The sequence below is a fragment of the Aureococcus anophagefferens genome, assembly GCF_000186865.1.
Source record: "Aureococcus anophagefferens unplaced genomic scaffold AURANscaffold_1, whole genome shotgun sequence".
Classification (NCBI taxonomy): Eukaryota; class Pelagophyceae; order Pelagomonadales; family Pelagomonadaceae; genus Aureococcus; species Aureococcus anophagefferens.
In genome coordinates, this window is record NW_008705561.1 from 279,249 (window position 1) to 302,394 (window position 23,146).

The following is a 23,146-nucleotide window of genomic DNA, read 5'->3' on the forward strand; positions in this document are numbered from 1 at the left end:
GGCTCTCGAATGTGCGCACGAAGCGGTCGTAGGCCTTCGCGTCCGCGTCGTCCGCCGGCGGCGCCGCGCCCGGCGGCGGCGGCGGCGGCACCTCCGTCTTCTCCAGGGGCAGGTAGCGGCCGAGCTGCTCGTTGCCGCCGAGGGCCGACGGCGCGTGCTTGCCCGGCCGCGGGCTCCCCCGGGACGGCTGGCCCGGGGGCCGCCGCGGCGACGTCGTCGAGGGCGCGGTCACGCCCGTGTAGACGGACGCGCCGCCGAGGCCCTTCGTCGTCGCGGTCGCCACGGAGCCGCCGCCGTGGACCGTGCGGCCCTCGCCGTAGACGGAGTCGCGCTCCGCGCGGGACCGCGCCGCCGGCTGCTCGACGCTCGACTGCGTGAACGCGAACCGCGCGACGCGGTCGCAGACCCGGAGGCTCCCCACGCCGAAGTGGACGTCGAGGGGCGCGCCCTGGCCCGCGAGCTCGCCGATGCACCGGTGCAGCGACTCGACGCAGAACGCGGCGCACTCCGGGTCGAGGCCCGTCGACTCGCCGAGCAGCTCCGCCGGGCACCTGTGTGGAAATCAACCAGTGAGCTGGGACGTCGGGGCCAAACTTCAGAAATCTCTAGCTCGGTCAAATCGAAGTCGATTTGGCTGATTTTTGGACGAATCGATTGCTCTCGTCGAGTTCTCGAAGCACAGCAGAAAACATCGCGTCGAAACAGTCGCATACGCGCACATTGAAGTCGGGTTGAAGATTTGATTTCCACACAGCCGGGCACTGCGCGTGGCGCGCGTCGCCCGCGAGCTTCGCGGACTCGAGGAAGGAGCGCTGCGTGAGCCGGTGGCGCCGCTTGAACTTCTCCGAGAGCGTGAACACGGGGATGCGGATGCCCATGGTGTAGACGCGGTGGCTCATGAAGCCCAGGTTCCCGAGCTGCACGGCCGCGGCGCCGCCGCCGCGCGACATCGCGTGCCGCAGCCACCGGCAGTAGCCGCCCCAGGCCGCCCGGTAGGCCTCGGGGTCCATGAGGAACTTGACGCTCGACTTGGCGAAGCTCGACGTCAGCTGCGCCGCGCTGCAGCGCTCGCAGAGGTCCTCGAGCTTCAGGGCGCCCTCGGGCGCCGCGACGTCCACGGGCGGCAGGCCCAACAACTCCTCGAGCGTCGGGATGCCGTCGGCGGGCCGCGGCGACGTCACGCTGTCCTGGGACAGCTCGAAGCCCACGCTCGGGCCCCCGACGCTCCCCCCGCCGCTCTGCCCGACGGCCATCGTTTCAGGGCGGGGCAGCCTGCGTGCAAAACTGATGGCATCAGTGATGCGGCAAACGTTGACGCGGTGCTGCTTTGGTGCACCGACGATGAGCTTCTGATGGGCAGCCCGGACGATACGTCAAAGGCGCCCCGGACGCCGCCGCCGCAGCCCTGCTGCTGGTGGAGCTTCCTCGTCGTCCCATTGGTGATCTTCGGCTTCTTCCAGTTCGTGCAGCCCCTCGTCCGGCGCGGGCCCATCCGCGTCGGCGGCGGCGGCTTCCCGGCGCTCTAGCATGGAGGGCTACGCGAGCTCCGTCGGCCACGTCAACGCGGCGCTGAAGACCCGGGTCGACGCGAGCGTCCTCAACGTCGCGCGGAGTTCGCTCCAGGCCTGGCACGCGGCGCCCATCCTCGCGCTCTACTACCGGTCCGGCGGGCGCTGCAGGGCGCTGCGGCGGCGCCACGGGCGGGGCGACGCCTACGTCGCCCTGCGCGACGCGGAGCTGCGGCGCGCCCACGAGCGCGCGGCGCCGCGGCTCGCGGCCATGGTCGAGGCGCTGGGCTGCGGCTACATCAAGTTCTCGCAATTCCTCCTCTCGCAGGGCGCCGCGATCCCGGCACCGTGGGTCCGCGAGCTCGGCTTCGCCTACGAGCGCGTCGCGCCGCGGCCCTGGGCCGAGGTCGAGCCCTGGATCGCCGAGGCCGTCGACATGGCGTCGTTCCAGAACTTCGAGCGCGGCGCGCTCGCGGCGGCGTCCGTCGGCCAGGTGCACCGCGCGACGGTCGTCGCGGGCGCGCCGCGGGGCGGCGGCCGCGGCGGCCTCTTCAACGACGTCGCCGTCAAGGTGCTCTACGGCGAGGTGGCCGCGGTCTTCCCGCTGGACGCGGCGAACCTGTCGGACCTGGCCACGTTCGCGAACGACCTCCTGGACGTGGGCGCGTACGAGCTCCTCCGCGCGGTGCTCGACTGCTTCGAGGAGTCGTTCCCCCTCGAGCTCGATTTGCGGAATGAATGCCGGAACATGGAGCGGGCGGCGGCGCTCTTCGGCGCGCGGGGCTTCGGCGACGTCGTCGTGCCGACGGCCGTCGGAAGCCTCACGTCGCGGCACGTGCTCACCTGCGAGTTCCTCGACGGCGTCACCGTCGCGGCGCTCCCGGATTTGGAGGCCGACGAGGCGCCGATGTCGACCGGCGACGACGTCGTCGAGGTGAGCCGCGTCGCGCCGCGCGCGTGCCTCGGCGCCGTCGTCCGCGCCGTCGACGCGATCGGCGCGACCATGTTCCTCGACGGCTTCTTCCACGCGGACCCGCGCGTCCCCCGGCGTCTTCGATAGTTTCGTCCGGCACGCGCGCGCGACGTAGGCACCCGGGCAACGTCATGATCCTGGCCGACGGGTCGCCGGCGCTCTTGGACTGGGGCCTCGCGGCGGAGCTCGACGTCGCGACGCGCGCGTTCCTCGCGCGCGTCGTGTTGCTGCTGAACCTCCGGGACAAGCGCGCGGTGCGCGAGGGCCTCGTGGACCTCGAGTGCAACGCGAAGCGCTTCACGTTCAACGCGGCGGCGAGGGACGACGACCCGGACTTCGTCGCCGCGTTCATGTACCAGTTCTTCGACACGTCCGCCGAGGGCGTCGACCTCGACCCGAAACTCTTCGACCGCATCTTCTACCTCCTCCAGCACGACCCGACGTCGTTTCCGACGCTGACGAACTGCCCGAAGGAGGTCGTGCTCTTCGTGCGCACGGTATCCGCGCTCCGCCGCTGCCTCCGCGCCGCGGGCGGCCACCGCGTCGCCGCGTCGGAGCGCTGGGCGCCCTTCGCGCGCCGCGCGCTCCGGGCCCACGCGCGCGCGCGGACGACCGCCGAGGCCGCCGACGCGCGCGAGCTCCGGGCCCTCGACGCGTTCCTGCTCGCCGTGCCCGCCCAGTCCGTCTGGTACCGGCGGCTCAAGCCCTGGCTCCCGCGACACGACGACCCGAACGTGGCGCTCGCGCGGCTCGCGGACGCGGTCGACGCGCCGCGGTCGCTCGCGGGCGCGGCGCTCCGGCTCGCGAGCGCCGACGCGGTCCACGACGCCCTCGCCGTCGTCGAGCGGCTCTACCGCGCGCGCCGCGCGGCCCTCGTCCTGGGCCTCGCGCTCGGCGCCGGCGCCTGGGTCCTCCGCGCTGGCGGCGTCTAAAACGCGGTTACCCGCGATCACCAGCCGCCCGGCGGCGACGCGAAGGCGGCGATGTCGGGCGCGAGCGCGGCGGGGAGGCGCGGCTGGATGCACTTGGCGACGAAGCGCTCGCGGACCGCCCGGTACGCGCGCGCGTACGCGCTCCAGTCGCCCGCGAGCGCGTCGACGAGCGCCCACGCGTCCTCGTTGGACGCGTCCCGGTCGACGAAGCGCGTCTCGATGTCGGAGCCGGCGCGGAGCAGGACCTTGAGGACGCTCCGGCGGCCGTAGAAGAGGGCCACGCGGAAGGGCGTCCGGTAGCCGCCGACGTCGGCGGCCGCGCCCGCGTCGAGGAGCGCGCGCGCGATGCGCTGCCGGCCGTGCGCCGCGGCCGTGAAAAGCGCGCTCTCGTGGTTGTCGTCGCGCGCGATGTTCGGCGGCGGCCGCTTGCGAAGAGTCTGGTTGCTTGGGCAGCTTCTGGATACGCGCGCCGCAAGTTGCACTAGTTTTAAATCAGCGGGAGGCCGACCATAGTTGTGTCATTGAACTCTTTTTCGACTGCCGCGCGCCCGCGTCGTCGAGTCCGCCGCCTGGCATCGTCGTCGAGTGCCTAGCAGCAGCCGACTTGGGGCCCGCGCGATCGAGTTCGCCGCCTGACATCGTCGCGATGTCGGCTATGCGAAGCGTCGCCGACTTTAATAGAAACAACAGAGAGGCTCCCACGGCCGCCGCGTCGCTGGCGCGCGGCACGGGCAACTTCGCGCGCTCCAAGACGCGCCCGAGAGACCGTCCCGATGGCAAGGCGAAGTGCGCGAATAAGGGCTGCGGCCGCATCTACGATCCGGAGACGGAGAACGGCCCGGACGCGTGCCGCATCATTCGGGGCTGCCCGTCTTCGGCGGCATGGAAAAATTCTGGCGCTGCTGCCCGGAGAACGGCAAGCACTGGGAGCGCGGCGCAGCGTCCTGCGGCCGTGACGACTTTCGAGAGCTTTTGGGTGGGAAAACGAAGATACCGACGCGCTCGATAGGTTCGAGGAGTTCCGGAAGATTCAGCCGTGCTGCACGGGCTACCACGTCGACGAGCGCGTCGCCTACGACCGGGCCCAGGCGGACGCCGAGGCCGCGTGCGCCGCGAACCCGGAGCTCGAGGCGCGGCAGATGAACGTGCACGCGGCGATGGGCTACGACGGCCGGCGGAGCGTCGCGTAACGCGGAGTTCTCTACTTCTTACGCTTCGTCGACGGCTTCTTCGCGTCGTCCGCGTCGGGCTCGCGCGCGCGCTCGAGCTCCGCGATGGTCGTGTCGACGGCGCGCGTGATGGCGCCCGCGGACGCGCCCATGAAGTCGGGCTTGGGCTCGGGCGCGCCGTCGCCGTCGGGCCGGCCGTCGGGCGGCCCGTCGGGCGACGCGTCGAGCTCGTCGTCGCTGTAGTAGCCCGCGGGCCGCTGGCCCGTCGGGTCGTAGGGGAAGGACGCGTCCCGCGGGAAGTCGTCCGGCATGGCGCGGCCGCTGAAGGGGAAGGGCAGGTCCTTGCCCGCGACGCGGCCCGCCTCCGCGGCCGCGTGCGCGGCGGCCTCGATGTCGAGGATGATGGCCATGGTGTCGAGCCGCGCGCAGCGCTTCGCGAGGTCGCGCTCGGACTCGACCTGGTCCTCCGTGACGGCGCCGCTCTCGAGCTCCTCGGCGAGGAAGTCCTCGGGCAGGATCGGCGACGCGACGGCGGGCTCGGGCTCCGGCGCGGGCTCGCCCGCGGCCTCGGCCTTCTCCTTCGCCTCGCGGTGCCGCTCGTTCTCGTAGAAGCGCTCGCGGCGGTAGACCTCCCAGTCCCAGGAGCCGCCCTCGGGGAAGGGCGTCTCGATGCCCTCGCGCTCGCGGCGGATCCGCGCGTGGTCCTGCTCCAGCAAATCCCAGGCCTTCATGCGCTCGTCGATGTCGTCACAGCACTGCTGCCAGTGCTTGCGCCGCTGCTCCGCGAAGTGGGCCTCGACCTCGGGGCTCACCTGGTCCTTGACCTCGGACGGGAGCCTGTCCTTGAGGAAGTCCATGCCCCGGATCGCTTCGAGCGTTTCCTCGTCGACGGACGCGCCGCCGTACGTGAGCCGCATGAGCCAGTCCTTCTCCGTGACGGGCACGCCGTGCTTGTACTTGGTGCGCTCCTCGAGGGGGATCTTCCTGAGCTCCTCGTAGGTCTTCATGCCGTCGCGCACGAAGTGGTCCATCTCGTCCTCGTCGAGTAAGGGGTTCTCGACCTTGGGCGCGCGCGCGACGGGGTGCACCTCCTCGACGGGCAGCGGCAGGCCCGTCGTCTCGTCGAGGTGCGGGCCCTGCCACCAGGGCTTGTGGTCGTGGTCCGTCGTGTGCGGCACGGGCTTCGGCTCCTCGACCTCCATGGCCGACATCGCGCCGAGCGGGCGGGCGCGGCGGCGCGGCGCTCGCGCGGCGCTGGCGTGCGCGAGCGGGTGGGCGCGGAACGCGACGGGCGGCGCGACGGTGACGGCGCGTTGTTGGCGCTCGCGTTCACGGAGTCGCCGCTGCCGAGCTCGATGCCTGAGCAGGAGCTCGCGAGGGCGAGAAGCATCGACCGGGGGTAGGCCGCGTTCGGCGGTTCTCGACGCGATGGGATCGTGCCGAGCGCGTCCGAGAAGCTGCACGCCGGATTTCGCAGACGTGGGTAACGTCGCCGACAAATAGGACTTCCAATGGACTCGATCGGAGCGCCTGGGGCCCTGCTACGAGACGGGACGCCGCCCGGGCGCAAGCCCGGGCGTTTCCCGAGATCAGCGTGAACGATCTGCGACTCGGTGCTCATCTCCGGCGTCGTCGTCGCGTCGCCGCGCGCCCCAGAGCGTCCAGGCCCAAGTCAGGCCACACACGACGGCCACACCATGTCCTACATGCGCAAGTTCTCCTGCCCGATGACGCTCAAAGGCGCGTCGTCGCACAACAGCGAGAAGCCGAAGCAGTCGAAGCCTTGGCTCAAGCCGCCGCGCAAGCTCGTGACGAGCTCGTTCCTCTCCGGGTCGCGGTCCTTCAAGCCGCCCGTGGCGCGCGTGCCCCGGTCGTCGACGGCGTCGCGCGCGTCGGCGGCGTCGCGGAGCCCCGCGGCCGTCGTCACCGCGCCGTCGACGATGGCGAAGCGGTGCCGCGCCGCCGCGAAGCAGGCCGCGGAGGCCGGCGACGGCGACGACGACGACAGCGTCTGCACGGAGGCCGACGCGAGCCTCCGCGCGGCCGTCGCCGCCGACGTCGCGACCATCGAGCGCGACGAGTTCGAGGCCGACGCCTACGCGGACGAGGTCGACTACTCGGACGTGCGCCTCGGCGACGTCGAGGAGGACGCGGCGCGCGCGCGCAAGCGGGCCAAGGTCGCGCCGCCCGCCGACGACGACGCGTCGTCCGTCGGCGGCGACACGGCCCTCGCGTCCGAGAGCGGCGACACCGTCGTCGACGCCGACGGCGACGGCGCCGAGGACTTCGCGCTCGGCGTCGAGACGCTCCGGAGCGTCGAGCCCGCCAAGGTCGACGCGAAGAAGGGCGTGCGCTACCTGCCGACGCCCGCCGTCGCCGACGACGCCGCGCCCGCGCACTTCCTCGAGGCCCGGTTCCTCGGCGCCGCGGCCGCGGCGAAGCCCCCGGGCCCGCCCGGCGCCGGCGACGACTCGTCCGACGAGGACGACGACGACGAGGCGGCGTCGGCGGAGGGCGACGCGGCGGACGCGGACGTGGCGGACGCGCCCGCGGCGGCCGCCGGCGCCGACGCCATGGCCGTCGACGACGCGCCGGCGGCCGCGCCGGCCGCGGCGCCCGACGCCATGGCCGTCGACGAGGCGGCCCCCGGCGCCGCCGACGAGGCGCCGCCGACGGCGGCGGAGGCGGCCGTCGGCGCCGCGTGCCTCGCGGCCTGCGGCGACGTGCTCAAGTACCTCATGCGGACGAAGCAGGCCGCGTGGTTCCTCGAGCCCGTGGACCCGGAGGGCATGGGCATCGACCACTACCCGACGATCGTCGCCGCGCCCATGGACTTTGGCACGGTCAAGGCCAAGCTCGCGGCGGGCGCGTACGGGGCCGCGGCGACGTTCGCGGCCGACGTGCGCCTCGTGCTCCGCAACGCGATGACCTTCAACGTCGAGGCGACGGAGCCCGTCCACGCGGCGGCGGCCTGGCTCTACGACAAGTTCGAGGAGCGCTACGCCGACGCCCTCGCCGACGTCCTCGACGACGACGACGACGACGGCGGCGACGGCGGCGACCACGAGGACGTCGGCCGCGCGGCGAAGCACAAGTTCGCGGGCCTCGGCAAGGCGCCGTGGACGGGCGTCGTCGTCGCGGGCACGGACGACACGCTCACGATCAAGTGGGCCGAGAACGACGAGCCCGAGACCTACGCCGCGGCCAAGGCGCGGCGCTGGCTCCTCTGAGCGGCGCGCGTCGGGGGAATGACCACGGCCCCCGCAAGACCCAAGAAGACCAAAGAAAGACGCAGCGCGCGACCCAAGAGCGCCCGTGTTATGCATATTGCCCACTGCTCCAACGAGCCTTCAACGGCTGCTTGTGGCTTGCAAGCTCTTCGAGAGCAAGAGCGCCGCCGAGAGCGAGGCCGCGGCCGTGAGCAAGAACACGGCCGCCGAGCGCGGACTCGGCGCCGCGTCGATGGCGTCGCAGGCCGCGCGGCACGCGGCGATGCGCGACATGTTCCTCCACGTCGAGCGGCGCTGGGGCGGCCTCGACCGGCTGGTGAAGCCGCTGCCGGTGGAGCGCGGGCCGCTCACGTCCGCCGCCCTGGAGCGCCTCTTCCGCCACGAGTCGCTGGCGCTCGTCGTGCCCGGCTTCGTGGCAGACCCGGCGCCGCTGGCCGACGCGCTCGTCGCCGCGGCCGCGACGGCGCGGAACTGGTCCGTCTCGAGCGCGCGCGGCCTCGAGTCGTCGGACGTGACGGCCGTCGGCGGCACGCCCTACAACATGGCCGTCGCCGCGGGCGACACGGAGCGCTACTTTTCCGAGGACGTCGCCGCCGCGAAGCGGTTCCTCCGGACCGCGGCCGGCGGCGGCGCGAGCGCCGTGGACGCGCTGCGGTGCGAGCTCGACGACGCGTGGGCGTCCGGCTGCACCGCGCGCCGCGACGCGGACGGCCGGCCCCACCACTGCGGCCTCGGCCGCATCATGGCCGGGCCGACGCGCTGGGCCGACGGCTTCGTCCACGTCGACGCGCTCGCGCCGCTCTCCGCGGGGGGCGGCCAGTTCTCCGCGAACATCTACCTTCGCCAGCCCGCCGGCGGCGGCGACCTCGAGGTCTGGCCCCTGGCCTTTTCGAGCCGCTGGGAGTTTTACGCGAACGCGCACACGCTGTCGAAGCTCACGTCCATCGACGAGGCGGACCAGCGCGAGCTGCGGGCGAGGCTCCCGGCGCCCGTCGTCGTGCCCGTCGCCGCGGGCGATCTGGCGCTGCTCTGCGTCCAGCGGCCCCACGCGGTCCGGGGCTGGGCGACGCACGAGACGCGCGCGAGCCTCCAGTCGTTCGTCAACTTCGCCGGGCCGGACCGGCCCCTCACGCTCGAGGCGTAACACACGTAGACTAGGTCCGCCCGCCCGGAGTCCGCCCGTACTGCGGGCCCCAGGGGTCGTCCATCCGGGGGCTGGGCAAAACCCTCGCCTTCTTCGCCGCGGGCCCGCTGTCCGCCGCCATGGCGCGGTAGACGTCCTTCGCGGACCGGAAGACGCCGGCCTCCGTGCTGCCGTCGCGGAGCGATACGAGCGACAGCCGCACGGGCACCTCGGGCCGCGGGTGGCCCGCGGGGCTCCGCGTCCAGGCCACCTCCGACAGGCGCCGGCAGAGGGCCAGCGAGTGGGCGCCGAGGAGCTTGCCGAAGACGGGGAACTTCATGGCCCCCTTGCGGAAGTGGTCGATCTCGGGGTTGTCGACCGCCGAAATCACAAAGATGCTCCCCGTCGTCCCCGGGCGGCCCGCGTTGACCATGGCGAGGCAGCCCGCCGCGTTGGACGTGCGGTCCGAGCGGTCCTCCTTGATGAAGCCCGGGTCCGTCCGCTCCTCGGTCTCGCCCGTCCAGAGGTTCTGGAACGGCCCCGCCGGCGGCAGCCCCTTGCCCACGGAGTCGTGGTCCAGGTCCGCGGAGTGGGGGCAGCCCAGCCAGACCATCGTGCCCGGCGTGACGCGGTGCACGTGCGTCTGGTTGTAGAAGCCCTTCTTCGCCAAATCCATGAAATTCGACGCCATCACGGGCACGCGGTCCAGGTAGATCTCCGCCTCGAAGCTCCCGACGGACGTGTCGAAGATGGCCACGGGGTTCGCGCGCGGCGTCACCTCCGGCGGCGGCCCGTCGTCGTCGCGTTTCGCGAGTTGCGCCTCGGCGTAGCCCTCGGGCGGCTCCCAGGACGTCTCCTGGGTCCGCAGGTTGTAGTAGTAGAGTTCGCCGCTGCCGGAGTCCTCGCGCTCGCGCCAGTCGCGCTTGGCGATGGCCGCGTGGTAGCCCGCGGGCACGGTCCACGACGTCTCCTCCGTGGCCGTGTGCTCGTAGTACTCCTTGCCGCAGGGCAGGACGTGCTTCACCCACTCGACCTCCGCCTCCTCTGGTGGAGGTGCGAGCGCCGCCGGCCGCTCCCAGACCGTCTCCTGCGTCTTCGCGTTGTGGTAGTACGTCTTGCTCGTCGCAGGATCGACGTGCGCGACCCAGTCCTCGGCCATGCTGCCAGCAGCCGCTGCGGCGCAGTCCTCGGCCATGCTGCCAGCAGCCGCTGCGGCGGGCTTGCCTACTATACGCGCTCTTCCTTGTGGCAAAACAGTTCGACTTGCCGTTAACGAGCAGCGCTTACGCTAAATTTAAAAACCGCGCCGCCTCAGGTGTACTTGACGCCGCCCATGAAGGCGCGCGGGTCCGGGACCTGGCCGTTGAACTCGGCGGAGCGGAAGTCGAAGCCCGGGTTCTCCTCCTGGAACCGCTCGAGCATCATCTCGCGCTGGATCTCCTGCCGCGTGAAGGGGTCGACCTTGCCGCGGGTCGCGAGGGCGCCGTCCCAGGTCTCGCCCTTGCGCATCTTCGCGAAGAGGACCGTGAGCTCGCCGTCGTTCATGTACCAGTGGCTCTCCTTGACGACGACGGGCCCGCCCGTCGCCTCGTCGAGGAACGGCGGGTTGCCCCGGAGGCCGAGCCGGAGGTGGTTCGGCGAGATCGTGCAGTCGATCATGTCCGGCACGACGCCCGGCGGCGGCGTGATGTAGATGTTCACGTCCTCGAGCGACTGGTCCCACTCGTAGATCACACGGCCCTCGTGTTTGAACTGGTACCGGCCCTTCTCGCTCCCCTTGGGCGTGAGCGACCCGACGCTCCGCACCTCGCCCTTGGCGTCCATGACGTGGCCCTCGGGGCCCGCGGCCTCGCGCGACGTCGCGATCTGCGCGCCGTCGGGCACGGAGCGCTCCTGGATCGCCGGCGTCGCCTGCACGGCCTCGTCCGGCGCCGCGGGCGCCGCGGACGGCTCCGCGGGCGCCGCCGCGTCGTCGTCGGAGTCGTCGAGGTTGTCCCACTTGCTGTAGTCGACGACGGCGGACATGGTTTTTAAGGCTGCTGGCGCTGCGGAGAGCGACGACGGAGAGCGGAGAGCGGCTGCGCTTCTCGGTTCAATGTCACTTCATCCAAGCTTCACCCTCGGATGTTGAAGCACAGAGAAAAAACAAACTAGACCAGCGCCCCCGCGGTCCGCTCCTCGTTGATGTCACTTCATCCAACTTCACCCTCGGATGTTGAAGCACAGCGAAAAAACAAACTAGACCAGCCTGAGCGCCCCCGCGGTCCGCTGCTCGTTGACCTCGACGTACGCGTGGCGCGTCGCGCCGAACTTGCGCAGCACGCGGCGCGCGACGTCGGCGACGGACTCGACGCGGACGCCCGCGCGCGCCGCGCTCGCGGCGACCTTGTCGTCGCGGCGGGCCTCGAGGCGCACGACGGCGCACCGCTCGAGCGCCGGCTGGTCGCGGAGGTGCACGAGCGCGGCCGCGTCGACGCCCGCGCGGCCCGCGAGCGCGGCCTCGTGGCGGTCCCGCAGCTCGGCCGCGTCGTCCGGCGCGCCCTCGAGCAGCGCCCACGCGGCGCGGCGCCCGACGGGCCAGGCAGCGGCCCCGATGGCGAGGCTCAGGAAGAGCGAGAGCGCCGGGTCGAGGTAGAGGCCGAGGCCCCGCGCGACGCGGCTCGGCAGCGCGCGGCCGCCGTGCCGCAAAAGCACGGCCTCGCCGAGGAGGAGCAGGCACCCCGCGGCGTCGCCGACGTGGTGCAGGACGAGATCTCGCGACGCGGCCGACGTCGAGGCGCGGCGCCGGCGCTGCGTCGTCGTCGGGTTCCGGGCCGCAGGGCGCGCAGGCGGCGTCGGACGACGGGAGCGCCTGGAACGCGATCTTCGTCCCTCGCGTCGCCTTCGGTTGCGGCGGCGGCGCGACGAGACCGCCGCAGTCGCAGGCCATCTGCCACCCGGCGGACGCGTCCCACCGCCCCGCGCCGCCGCCGTGGAGCGCGCAGGCGCCGCCGCCGACGTGGACGTGCGCGCCCTCGACGCCGCAGCAGGCGAGGAGCGCGCTCGCGAAGTTGACGACGGCGCCGACGGCCGAGACGATCAAAAGCGCGCGCAGATCCGACACCGCGACGGGCGCGTAGAAGCGGCAGAGCGCGCTCAGCGCGATGGACAGGCAGAGCGCCTCGAGCGCCGCGACGTTGACGAGCGCGCCGACCGTCGGCGCCCGCGCGTAGCCGAACGGCAACCGGTCGCGGTCGTAGTCGTTCGCGTCGAAGGACTCGGCGAGCATGGCGACGTACGCCGACGCCGCGTCGCTAAAATTGTGCGCGCCGTCGGAGACGAGCGCGAGCGAGTGGATCGACGTGCCGACGACGATCTCCGCGAGCGCCAGGGCGACGTTGAGCGCGACGACCCATCCCAGGTTCAGGCGCCGCGTCGTCGTCGTCGTTTCTGTCGTCTCCGCCTCCTTCGCGGCCCCGAGTTCCATGAGCTCGATGCTTTGTTCCTTGGTCTCCATCGGCGATGGCATCGCGGTGGGGACGGCGCCGCGGCGTAGGACTGCTCCTCCGCGACCTGTTGTTAGGCTCGAGCGCGTCGGCGACTCGACCCGTGATAGGTCGCGACGAGGCCGCACCAATTTACTCAGACCGAGGTCTGCGCTCAAAATGTGCAAGGTCGATCGATCCCGCAAGGTGAAGCACGATCTGAGCACGATGGGCTGCCTCGTTGCAATACTACTCATCGCGCGCGCGCTAGCCGCGCGGCATGCGACGCCACCCGCGCAGCACAAGACGTGGGCGAGCATCGCGGTGCTCGCGGCGCGGCGCGCGCGCGACGGCAGCGGCGACGCCGAGGTGCTCGTGGCCATGGCGACGCGGGGCCAGCGCAACTTCTCGCCCGGCGGCAACGTGAGCTTCCACTGCAGCGACGACGGCGGCCGCGGCTGGGTCGCCGCGTCGCCCCAGGGCGACCTGCGCGGCGAGCAGTTCAACACGGCGCACCTCGTGCTGCGGTGCCCCGCGTCGGGATACGCGTCCGCCGGCCGACGAGGGGACCTCCGCGTGCGCTGCCGGCGGTCGCCGGCGCGGCCGCCGGCCCGGGGCGCGCCCCTGGACGACGACGTCGCCGACTTTGTGCTCGACGCGCCGACGGCGCCGCCGGTCGCGTCGCGGCTCACGAGCTGCCTCGAGCCCGTCTACCGGCCGCGGCGCGACGCCGTCGACCGCTTCCTGCGCTACTACCGCGCCGTGGGCGTGGAGCGGTTCGTCGTCTGGGACGGCGAGCGCGCGCTCGAGGCCCACCTCGGGGACGCGCGGGACGTGGCCTACCACGGGTGGACCTTCGCGGACGTGCTCCGGAACTCGAGGGCGCGGACGGCCAAGGGCGGCCCCGTGGGCCAGCACCTCGCCATGGCCTACTGCGCCTTCGCCTACGGCGGCGACGCCCGCATGCTCCTGAGCGTGGACCTCGACGAGCTCGTCACCTGCGCGGATCTGGGGACCTCGCGGGACCTCGCGGCGGCGCTCGACGGCGCGTCGGCCGCCGCGGGCGACGGCAACCCCTGCGCGTGCCTGCTGCGCTGGCTCTACGACGGGCCCCTCGGCGGGCCCGAGCTGCCCGGGACCGTCGTCGCGCGCCAGATGAACCGCAAGTGCGTCGTCGCGCCGGGCCAACTCGAGGACGCGAACTTCCACCGGCCGGCGTGCCGCGGGCGGCGCGGCGTCTTCCAGGTCGACGGCGGCGCCTGCTGGATCAACCACTACCGCGACGAGGCCCTCAGCGGCAAGCGGCCCCAGGACGCGATCCCCCTCCCGGGCGGCCCCGAGGCGCGCGCGGACCTCGCCTGGGCCGCTTCATTATTAACTTCATCGTAGGCAAAAAATTGAGATGCATGATGCCGATCCAGCCATTAACTTATGAATGATTTCGCCGATGCCACGGGGCAGGCTGCCCGCCGTGATCATCTTCTCCGCCTGACGCCGCAGCCCGCCCGAGACGCATGGCGGAGCCCGCGAAGCCCGACGACCCCGCCTACGCCTCGGTCGCGCAGGCGCCCGACAACGGGGCGCCGGAGTCGCCGACCCCGGCCAAGGCCGAGCCCGTGGACGTCATGATGCCCGCCCTCATTGCCGACGACATCACCCTCACGGAGACCTTCGACGACAACGGCGACCACCACGACCACGGGGCCCGCGAGGCGAAGAGCGCGATGACCAAGGACGAGCGGGAGAAGGTCCTCGCGCGCCTCACGGAGCGCATCGGCCCGAGCGCGTCCGACTGGGAGAAGGTGCTCGCGCGGCTCGCCGCGCTCGAGGCGCGGGCCAAGAGCGACGACGACGACTCGTCGAAGAAATCCGACGACTGCGACGAGATGCTCGAGGAGCTCGAGGACGAGCTCACGTCCTTCAACACCGCGTGCATCTCCGCGCTGTGCACTCCCGGCACGACGGACGCGAAGCCCCGGTCGTCGCTGATCCTCCAGACGTTCTGCGCCATCCTCACGAGCATGGTGCTCAACGTGCTCACGGCCTCCGTCCAGGACCAGGTCACGCAGGTCGTCGAGTGGGAGGACGACCTCGTCTTCGGCTGGGGCTCGACGAAGACGCGCCACAAGACGTACTGGGCCTTCGTCTACGACACGCTCGTCTTCGACGTGCCCCTGGGCACGGTCCTCGTGTCGGGCGTCGCGTCGCTCGTCATCTCGCTGGACCTGCGGGGCGCGTTCCGCGAGTGCATGCTCAACCACCTGCTGCTGAACATGTGCCGGCCCGTCGTGACGGGCAACAAGGACGCCGAGCCCGTGGCCATGTGGCGCTGGCTCGTCGCCCAGCTGCTGGACAAGAGCGTGCGCGTCTTCAACATCTCCTACGTGTCCGCGGCCATCTTCCTCATCGGCACGTCCGACGGCACCGTGGACCTCGTGCTCAACTGCACGGCGCTCAACTTCCTGCTGAGCGTCGACAACCTGCTCGGCGAGACCTTCGCGCTCTTCTCGCGCAAGGCCTTCGGCCTGGACGACGACAGCGACGATTTCATCGAGGGCATCCCCTCGCAAGCCAACCTGCGCGAGATGTGCCGCATGATCCGCGTCGAGCCCATCGCCCAGAAGAACTTCTCCATCGGCTGCTGGTGCAACTTCACGGCGTCCTTCGTCATCCAGCTCGTCTGCATCTGGCTCATGCAGAAGAAGTCGTCCTACGGCGACGTCTTCGAGTACCACGAGGACGGGCCGCTCAACGCGCTCGGCATCTCCTCCGACGCCAACTACATCTCCAAGGTCGTGCGCGCGTCGCTCATCGCCCTCGTCATCGTCTTCACCTTCACGGACACGGTCATCATCGGCTCCGTGCTGAGCCACGGCCAGTCCATGGCCGCGCGCGTCCGCATCGCCGCCATGAACTTCACGACGGAGGCCGTCGTCCTCTACGTCGCCTTCACCTTCCTCCACCACACGCTCATCATCGAGCAGATCATGAAGTGGCGCATGGACCACACGCTCAAGGACTGCTACGACGAGTACGGCGACGACTGCAAGTACCGCGCGCGCGGCTACGGCGGCATGGCGCCCAACTAGACCCCCCCCCTTCGAACCCCGCCGCACTGTTTTTCGCTCGGAAAAAAGCGCGCGCTTGCCGGGCGACCCCGCCCGCACTGTGCCCCCGAGTGTTATTCTAGCTGAACTTTTGAATGCTCACTCGTGTTAGGGCGCGAGATCCGCGGGCGAGGCCGCCGCCGTTCTTCCGAACGCGCGCCGCCGGAGCTCGCGCCAGAGCAGCGCGTTCTCGGCGATGGGCGCGCCGAGGGCGTCCTTGTTCTCGTCGAGGCGCCGGGCGATCCAGGGCGCGACGTCGTCGAACGCGCCGTAGAGCACGAGCTTGCGCGCGCGGCAGCCTGGGCAGCAAAAGGGTGATTCAACGTCGCTTCAACGTGAGTGTTCAGCGCGCGCGCGTTCCAGAAAAAGCATCCACGCTTCGAGACCGTTCCGAGAGATGATCGCTCGTCCAAAAATCAGCCGAAACGAGTGGAAAACGGCCGAGATCGGAGCCTTTGAAGTTGGGAATTTCGCTCTCTTTTGCTGCCCTGGCGGCAGCCCGCGGCCGCGAGCGCGGCCGTGAGCGTGTCGCACATGCCCAGGATTTGCGCGAAGGCGACGCGCTCGTCGTCGCGGCGCAGGCCCAGCTCGTCGAGCGCGTCGACGGCCTTGGCGGCCGAGTCCGGGTTGTGCGTCGCGGCGACGAGAAACGCGGGCCGCCCGGCGGCCGCGGCGCCGAGCATCGAGGCCAGGGCGGCGTCGTAGGCCGCGTCCGTCGCCGCCTTGGACTCGCGCACCTTGCCCGTGGGCCGCTCGTCCGCGAGGTACGCGCCGCGGACGACCTTGGCGCCGAACGGCGCGCCGGCCGCGGCGCACGCGGCCTCGTCCAGGCGGAGCCGCCGGCCGCTGCCCGCGAGGTAGCACTGGTACGTGTTGTAGAGCGCGGGCCTCGGGGCGCCGGCGAAGCGCCGCAGCACCGCGAGGGCGACGTGGTCCACGGCGGGCTGGATCGGCGTCCGCTCCGCGTCGAGGAGCAGCGCGACGCCGCGGCGCCCCGCGGCCTCGCCCAGGGCCGCGAGGCAGTCGACGGCCTCGGCGTAGGCGTGCGACGAGTCCAGCCGGTCCGCGAGGGCGCCGTCGAGGCGCGCGGCGTCCGGGTCGTCGGCCCGGGCGACGAGATCCGAGAGCTCCTCGAGCATGGCCACGTCCGCGAGCGCCGTCGCCTTGAGAGGCACCATGGCGCCCGCCGGCACGGCGTCGACGAGTCGGGCCTTGCGCGCGCGGTTCGCGCCGAGGTCGACGGCGTCCTCGACGCTGTGGTCGATGAGCACGCCGACGCCGCGCTCCGCCTCGAGCCGCTCGGCCAGTCGCAGCGCGTCGTCGAGCGACTCGCCGGCGACGAAGGTGCCCTCGACGAGCCGCTGGGCCACGGCGAGGACGCCGCGGCCCGCGAGGTTGTAGGCCGGGTTCGCGCTCCGCGCGCCGTTCGCGCCGAAGGCCAGCGCGAACTTGGCGCAGGGCACGAAGCCCGGCAGGCGCAGGGCCGACATGAGCGACGCGCGCGCGAGCAGGGCGCCGCTCCCGAAGGCCGCCAGCGAGGACTCCGTATTCGTGGGGTCCACGGCGCGCCGCGGCGCGACGGAGAGGCGGCGCGTGATGGCGGTGTGGAAGGCCTTCATAATCCCACAGCGAGAGCGAAGGTTTGTCTTGCATAGGTGTTGCAGCCCCACACCTGCGAGTGGACTCTGGTGCTTTCCGAAGCGGGACCATGGCCACCCTCGCGGACCGCAAGGACAACAAGGCCAAGGATGGCAAGAGCAAGAAGAAGGGGCGCATCTTCGTCGACTGGGAGAAGATCGGCGCCGTCCAGGTGACGCCCGAGGGCGGCAAGTACGCCGAGTGGCAGCTGGGCATCAAGCCGACGCCCAAGCAGCGGCGCGAGAGCGACTGGGCGGGCCGCCTCGAGCGCCTGAGCACGGCCATGTGCTACCTCACGGAGTGGTGCTGGGAGCCGCTCCTCGACATGCACCCCGAGGACAAGATCGCGACGCACGACATTTTGGTCTTCGCGGACGAGAACGGCATCTGCGCCGAGGTCGTCAAGGCGCTCAAGACGGAGTGGCCCGGCGGCGACGAGGACGACATCGGCTACGGCTCCAAGTGGGGCCGCGGGGGCTGCGGCGCCGGCCGCGTCAAGGTCGTGAAGAAGTCCATGGGCGAGCTCTCGGAGCGGAAGATCAAGCGCGAGCTCGACCAGGGCTGGGACATGGTCATCGTCGGCTACGGCATGGACCTGCCGAGCACGAACTCCGTCGAGGACGTCGCGAAGAAGCAGGCGGACACGCTCAAGTTCCTGTTCGACCTGGGCAAGATCATGGTCGCGGATCCGGACCTCGTGAAGAAACTGGCCGTGCTCACGTCCGACGTCTTTTCGGACGCGAAGCAGCTCCACGACGAGTACGGCCTCGGCGTCGTCACGAACGCGACCTTCGAGGGCTTCCTCAACTGCCTCCGCGTCGAGCTGGAGACGCTGCCCATCTTACATCTGGACCTGGACTGGTACCTCGACGACGCGATGATGGAGCACGTCGCGTTGGAGTTGTTCCGGCCGGGCCTCTTCGGCGCGAACCAGGTGCGGCTCGGGGCCAAGGGCCGCTACTGCGCGCGCCTCATGAGCCACCACAAGTACGCCGTCGCGCCCCAGAAGGACCAGCCCTGGCTCGACGAGACGACCAAGTTCGAGTCCTACCTCAAGCCCCACCTCTACACGGAGGGCGTCGTCGCGCTGTCGGGGGGCAACGGCGCGTTGGCCATGGTCATGACGCTTTTCCTCATCGAGAAGATGGGCGCCTCGAAGTCCTCCGCGACGACGAAGTTCCTGTTCCTGTCGCGGTCCGCGAAGATCCCGGCGGAGCAGGAGTCCATGTGGAAGAACGTGCAGGCGGCCATCGCGGGCACGGCCATGGTCGCGGAGCAGATCAAGTGCGACGTGTCCAAGCCCGAGCTCGTCGAGGCCTTCGTCAAGGAGCACACGCCGAACCTCAAGGGCTTCGTCCACGCCGCGGGCATCCTCCGGGACAACGTCCTCGAGAAGCAGGAGTGGTCCGACTTCGAGGCGGTCTTCGCGCCCAAGGCCAAGGGCGCGCTCTACGTCCACGACGCCCTGGAGAAGCACGAGAACCCGCTCCACTTCTTCTGGCTCTTCTCGTCGCTCGCGACGATGGGCTCGCGGGGCCAGTCGAACTACGCGGCCGCGAACTCGTTCCTCAACGGTCTGGCGCGGCACCGCGTGGCGTTGGGCAAGCCCTGCTGCTCCATCATGTGGGGCGGCTGGGGCGAGGCGGGCATGGCGGCGAACCTGCCCGCGTCCGTGAAGAAGCGCTACGCCGACGGGCCCCTGCCGCTCTTCTCGAACCGCGAGGCGCTCCAGGGCCTGGACGAGTCGCTCGCGACGGGCCTGTCGACGCTCGGCGTCTGGAAGTTCAACCCGGAGGCCCTCAAGGCCATGAACGAGATGGACGACGACGCGTCCGCGTCGCTCTACATGCGCACCTACTACTCGCGCATCTCGCCGCTCGAGTGCTACTTCTCCTACCCCTACGGCTGGATGGACGAGTACACGGCCTGCGTCGACTTCCAGCGCATCCAGGAGGACCGCGACGAGGTCGAGCAGCACCTCGTCGAGCCCCACTTCAAGTACACGGGGCTGCCGTTCCTCGACAAGGACCCGGAGACGCTCGACTCGCCGGGGCCCTCGTACGTCGGCCCGCAGGCCGCGGCGGAGATCCGCGCGGAGTACCTCGCCTCCAACGTCGTCAACGACGGCCTCGCCTGGTGAGCCGGCGGCCGTTCTGCGCGCGCGCTTTCCCCCTTTCCCTCCGACGCCCCGCGCGCGCCGCGGCGTAGTGGTGCGACCCGAGTACCGTTACGGCCGCGCCTTCGCCCAGCCGTCCCGCGCCGGCGGCGCGCCGGCCGGGAGCGCGAAGAGCTTCCGACGCCGGAAGTAGGCCGGGTCGCACCAGACCTCGGAGCAGCCCGCGGACGACTTGCCGCAGACGCCGGCGAACTTGAGCCGCGTCCGCTCGCGGAGCAGCGCGCGGCACGCGTCGTTCGCGCCCGGGTGCGCGTCGAGCGTCTCGACGAGCAGGACGCCGACGGGCACGACGTCCCAGGGGAAGCCCTCGAGCACGTCGACCTCGTGGCCCTCGACGTCCAACGAGAAGAAGTCGAGGTAGTCGCGCCGCGTCGCCGCGTCGTCGACGAGCACGTCCCGGAGCGTCCGCGCGGGCACTGTGAAGGGTGTCGCGCCCGCGTGCCACCGCGCCGCGTGCGCCTCGCCCATCGTCGCGACGGCGCCCGCGGTTTCGCAGTCGCCGACGAACTCGAGCGCGCCGCCGGCCCGCGCCGGCGACGTCATGGCCGCGCAGACGGCCGCGCAGCGGGGTCGGTGCGTCGCGATCCGCGAGAACATGGCGGGCACGGGCTCGACGAGCACGCCGCGACCGTAGCCCAGGACGTCCTCGAAATACTTCGTATTGGAGAAGCTCACGCCGTCGCAGGCTCCGAGTTCCAAGAATGAGCCGTCCGCGGCCGGCACGTTTAAGAAGTAGCGGCTGAGGAACTTGTCTTCGCCCCACTGCGAGAAGAACCTCGCGTCGTCCGCGCGCGACCCGCCGCCGATTTTGATTTTGGCGTTCGTCCGGAAAATCTGCGACCTAGCGCGCTGAGCAAGAGCGTCCTCCGCGCCGTACCACTCCTCTTGCGGCGGCGGCGTCTGGGGTGTGGCGGCGGCGCGGCGCTCGGGCGGCGGCGCGCGGGCGGCGGACTCCTCTCGCGGCGGCGTTTGGGGTGAGGCGGCGGCGCGGCGCTCGGGCTCCCGCGAAACCGCCGCCTTCGCTGGTGGCGCGGATGTCTGCGCCGTTGGCGAGATCTTCGCTGTCAGGACGTCGCCATCGCGGCAGACGTCGCCGACGACGTCAGCTCCGCCGATGACCGTGCCGTTGATTTCGAAGGTGACATGCTGCGGCTCGAGGCCGGCGTAGGCCGACTTGCCGCTGACGGATTTCACAAAGGCCTTCGCGAGCTGAGCGACGCGTTTTGATGCTGTGACGCGCGGTAGTTTGAGCTTTGCCCCATCGCATGTGATGTAGAGGCAGAGCGAGACCGGGCTGGCTACCATCGCAATCACCGCACGCTGCACCACCTGAACTTGCAGTTTTGATTTACTCGGGTGGCTGTTGGCCAACCCCAAGTCTATAGGATTGGACGCGACGCGAACCCCAATAGAACCATCTTCGTCGTGCGGGAACGCCCAGAGCCGAGTCCCACCGGGTACCCGTCACGTCATCGTGGTGCCCACACCGACGCCGCCCTTCGCCGCCGTAAGAAGAAAAACCGACGAGCGCCGCTGCGCCGCTCCCTGAAACAGAATACGATGTCTCTCCCGCCGCCCGGCCGACAACTGTCCGCCGACGCCGCGACCTACGAGTTCGAGCTCCAGCTCGACTACGCGTGCTGGGTCCGCGACTACGACCTGGTCCGCTCGACCCTGGACGCGATGTACGAGCGGAAGGTCGAGATGGAGCCGAACTCGGTGCGTCGGCGCGCGCCGCGCCGCGCCGCGCGCTCGCTCACGTCCCCCCCCCGCCCCCCGCGCAGCGCCTCATGACCCGGTTCAAGATCAACGTGACGGCGCAGCAGATCGTGGACGCCTCCGAGAAGACGTACGACACCGTGCGCCTCGCGCTCGAGGGCCTCGCGGAGACGCTGCTCGAGCTCGGCGTCCACCCCTGGACCAAGGACGCGGACGCGGCGCTCGAGGGCCTGCGCGACATGGGCGCGATCCTCGCCTGCAAGGAGTCCGTGGGCGGCGACGGCGGCGTGTCCGCGGAGCTCCTCGGCGCGAAGCTCGACGTCGTCTACGAGACCGACAAGTTCAAGTCGCCGCACCCCATGTCCCACGGCTACGTGCGCAGCATCGCGCTCAAGAAGGCGCGCGTCATGAAGGCCGCGCGCCTCGAGGACCCCAACGAGCGCACGGGCGCGCTCCGCGAGGAGCTCGGCGGCGTCGTCGACGACTCGGCGCTCGCCGCGGCCGACGAGCTCCTCCGCGGCGTCGAGGACCGCTACCTCGCGGCGCCGCGGCTCTTCGCCATGTTCGAGGACGCGGCGGCGCGCGAGCCGCGGCGCGCCATCGTCGCCGAGGGCCGCGCGGCGCCCGCGGCGCCCGCGGCGCCGCGGTACCGGCCGCCGCCGACGCCGCCGGCGATCGGCGCGCCCATGCCCGCGCCGGCGACGGCGGAGCTCCAGGGCGCGCGGGGCCGGACCTTCCCCGCCGACGACGCCTTCGAGGTCGCGGCGCCGCCGCCGCGGTCGCCCGCGCCGCGCGCGTCGCCCGCGCGCTTCGCGTCGCCCGCGCGGTCGCCCGCGGCGCCGCCGCCGCGCGCGTCGCCCGCGCGGTCGCCCCTCGCGCCCCGGGCCGGGGGCTCGCGGGCCGCGTCGCCCGCGGCGCCCCGGTCCAGCGCCAAGAAGAAGCGCCGCGCGAGCCTCATGGACGACTCCGACGACGACGACGAGGTCGAGTCGCCCGAGCGCGGCCAGTCCACCAATTTGCTGGGCGCCAAGGCGCCGGACCGCGCGAAGACGCTCGCGGGCTCGCGGCGGCGCAACCGCTGGACGGCCGACGAGGAGCGCGCGCTCCGCGACGGCATGCGCACGTACCCGAACCAGTGGGCGAAGATCCGCGACGAGTTCTCGGTGCTCAAGAAGAGCGGCCGCACGGGCCAGGACCTCCGCGACAAGTGGCGCAACATGAACAAGGGCGCCGCGCCGCCGGCGCCCGACGACGACGACGACGACGACGACGACGCGCCGGACGAGGGCGCGTGGCTCTCGCGCGCGGCCAAGGCCGCGTCGCCGGCCAAGGCCAAGTCGCCCGCCAAGGCCAAGTCGCCGGCCAAGGCCAAGTCGCCGGCCAAGTCGCCGGCCAGGGACGACTGGACGGGCGAGGACTGGACGGACAAGGCCGCGGCCTGGTGCACCAAGTTCCTCCGCCGCGAGAAGGGCGCGAAGGTCCACATGAGCAAGATCCGCGAGGAGTTCGCCGCGTCGGCGTCGCTGCCCCGCGCCGCCGTCGCGCTCCGCGAGCAGCTCGCGAACCCCAAGAGCGGCGCGTCCAAGGCCTTCAAGAAGGCCTGCGCGAGCGTCGTGCCCGAGGACAAGCTCAACAAGCAGACCGTCATCGGCGGCGTCAACCAGCTCGGCCTCGACGACTACTTCCTCGCGACGGGCGAGGGCCTCCCGGAGCCGCCGCGGCCCTCGCCGAAGCGCAAGTCGACGGCGGGCGAGCCCCGGAGCGCCAAGTCCCGCAAGGTCGAGTCCGAGTCCGACGACGACGACGACGACGACGACGACGAGCCGCCGCCGCCGAAGCGGTCCTCGCGCCTCGCGGCGCTCCAGAACAAGTAGGCGCGCGAGAACCGACCCCACCCAAGCAACAAGAATGACACGACCCGGGGAACCCCTAAGCCACCACCCCCCGGGAACTCCCGCTATCGCCCGGGAAGGAGCCGCTCCAGCGGGATCGGCGCGACTTCCGCCATGCCCGGGGGCACGGCCTCGGGCGCGATGTAGGCCGCCGCCGCGGCGCCGCGCCGCGCGAAGGAGCAGTAGAAGACGACGCGGTCGTTGTCGGAGACGGT

At 71.6% G+C, this 23,146-nt stretch overlaps 10 protein-coding genes across 10 annotated transcripts; 6 read left to right on the plus strand and 4 right to left on the minus strand.

The window, feature by feature from the left end:
- Window positions 1-1,527: 1,527 nt before the first annotated feature.
- On the plus strand, window positions 1,528-3,413 carry AURANDRAFT_60450 (hypothetical protein; the record flags this gene model as incomplete). Its single annotated transcript, XM_009033948.1, has 2 exons — window positions 1,528-1,612; window positions 2,569-3,413. 2 exons carry the CDS (start codon window positions 1,528-1,530, stop codon window positions 3,411-3,413), a joined length of 930 nt encoding a protein of 309 aa, XP_009032196.1.
- A 1,190-nt stretch (window positions 3,414-4,603) lies between these two features.
- Window positions 4,604-5,943, minus strand: AURANDRAFT_70488 (expressed protein; the record flags this gene model as incomplete). Its single annotated transcript, XM_009034536.1, has 1 exon — window positions 4,604-5,943. One exon carries the CDS (start codon window positions 5,791-5,793, stop codon window positions 4,615-4,617), a length of 1,179 nt encoding a protein of 392 aa, XP_009032784.1.
- Window positions 5,944-6,522: 579 nt separating this feature from the next.
- Window positions 6,523-7,812, plus strand: AURANDRAFT_60452 (hypothetical protein; the record flags this gene model as incomplete). The annotated part of the gene is made up of 1 exon (XM_009033949.1): window positions 6,523-7,812. One exon carries the CDS (start codon window positions 6,523-6,525, stop codon window positions 7,810-7,812), a length of 1,290 nt encoding a protein of 429 aa, XP_009032197.1.
- Window positions 7,813-8,044: 232 nt separating this feature from the next.
- On the plus strand, window positions 8,045-8,956 carry AURANDRAFT_60453 (expressed protein; the record flags this gene model as incomplete). The annotated part of the gene is made up of 1 exon (XM_009033950.1): window positions 8,045-8,956. The coding sequence occupies one exon, from the start codon at window positions 8,045-8,047 to the stop codon at window positions 8,954-8,956; it is 912 nt and encodes a 303-aa protein (XP_009032198.1).
- Window positions 8,957-9,542: 586 nt separating this feature from the next.
- On the minus strand, window positions 9,543-9,722 carry AURANDRAFT_7073 (hypothetical protein; the record flags this gene model as incomplete). Its single annotated transcript, XM_009033878.1, has 1 exon — window positions 9,543-9,722. A coding segment is annotated over one exon (180 nt), but the record flags the coding sequence as incomplete, so codon positions are not given.
- Window positions 9,723-10,246: 524 nt separating this feature from the next.
- AURANDRAFT_18373 (hypothetical protein) lies at window positions 10,247-10,759 on the minus strand (the record flags this gene model as incomplete). The annotated part of the gene is made up of 1 exon (XM_009034535.1): window positions 10,247-10,759. One exon carries the CDS (start codon window positions 10,757-10,759, stop codon window positions 10,247-10,249), a length of 513 nt encoding a protein of 170 aa, XP_009032783.1.
- A 1,868-nt stretch (window positions 10,760-12,627) lies between these two features.
- AURANDRAFT_60455 (hypothetical protein) lies at window positions 12,628-13,788 on the plus strand (the record flags this gene model as incomplete). Its single annotated transcript, XM_009033951.1, has 1 exon — window positions 12,628-13,788. One exon carries the CDS (start codon window positions 12,628-12,630, stop codon window positions 13,786-13,788), a length of 1,161 nt encoding a protein of 386 aa, XP_009032199.1.
- Window positions 13,789-13,913: 125 nt separating this feature from the next.
- On the plus strand, window positions 13,914-15,488 carry AURANDRAFT_60456 (hypothetical protein; the record flags this gene model as incomplete). The annotated part of the gene is made up of 1 exon (XM_009033952.1): window positions 13,914-15,488. One exon carries the CDS (start codon window positions 13,914-13,916, stop codon window positions 15,486-15,488), a length of 1,575 nt encoding a protein of 524 aa, XP_009032200.1.
- A 111-nt stretch (window positions 15,489-15,599) lies between these two features.
- PRD2 (hypothetical protein) lies at window positions 15,600-17,146 on the minus strand (the record flags this gene model as incomplete). Its single annotated transcript, XM_009034534.1, has 2 exons — window positions 15,600-15,834; window positions 16,041-17,146. 2 exons carry the CDS (start codon window positions 17,123-17,125, stop codon window positions 15,615-15,617), a joined length of 1,305 nt encoding a protein of 434 aa, XP_009032782.1.
- A 68-nt stretch (window positions 17,147-17,214) lies between these two features.
- Window positions 17,215-22,913, plus strand: AURANDRAFT_60458 (hypothetical protein; the record flags this gene model as incomplete). Its single annotated transcript, XM_009033953.1, has 4 exons — window positions 17,215-19,280; window positions 20,706-20,745; window positions 20,875-21,039; window positions 21,105-22,913. The coding sequence occupies 4 exons, from the start codon at window positions 17,215-17,217 to the stop codon at window positions 22,911-22,913; spliced, it is 4,080 nt and encodes a 1,359-aa protein (XP_009032201.1).
- Between the last annotated feature and the right edge of the window lie 233 nt (window positions 22,914-23,146).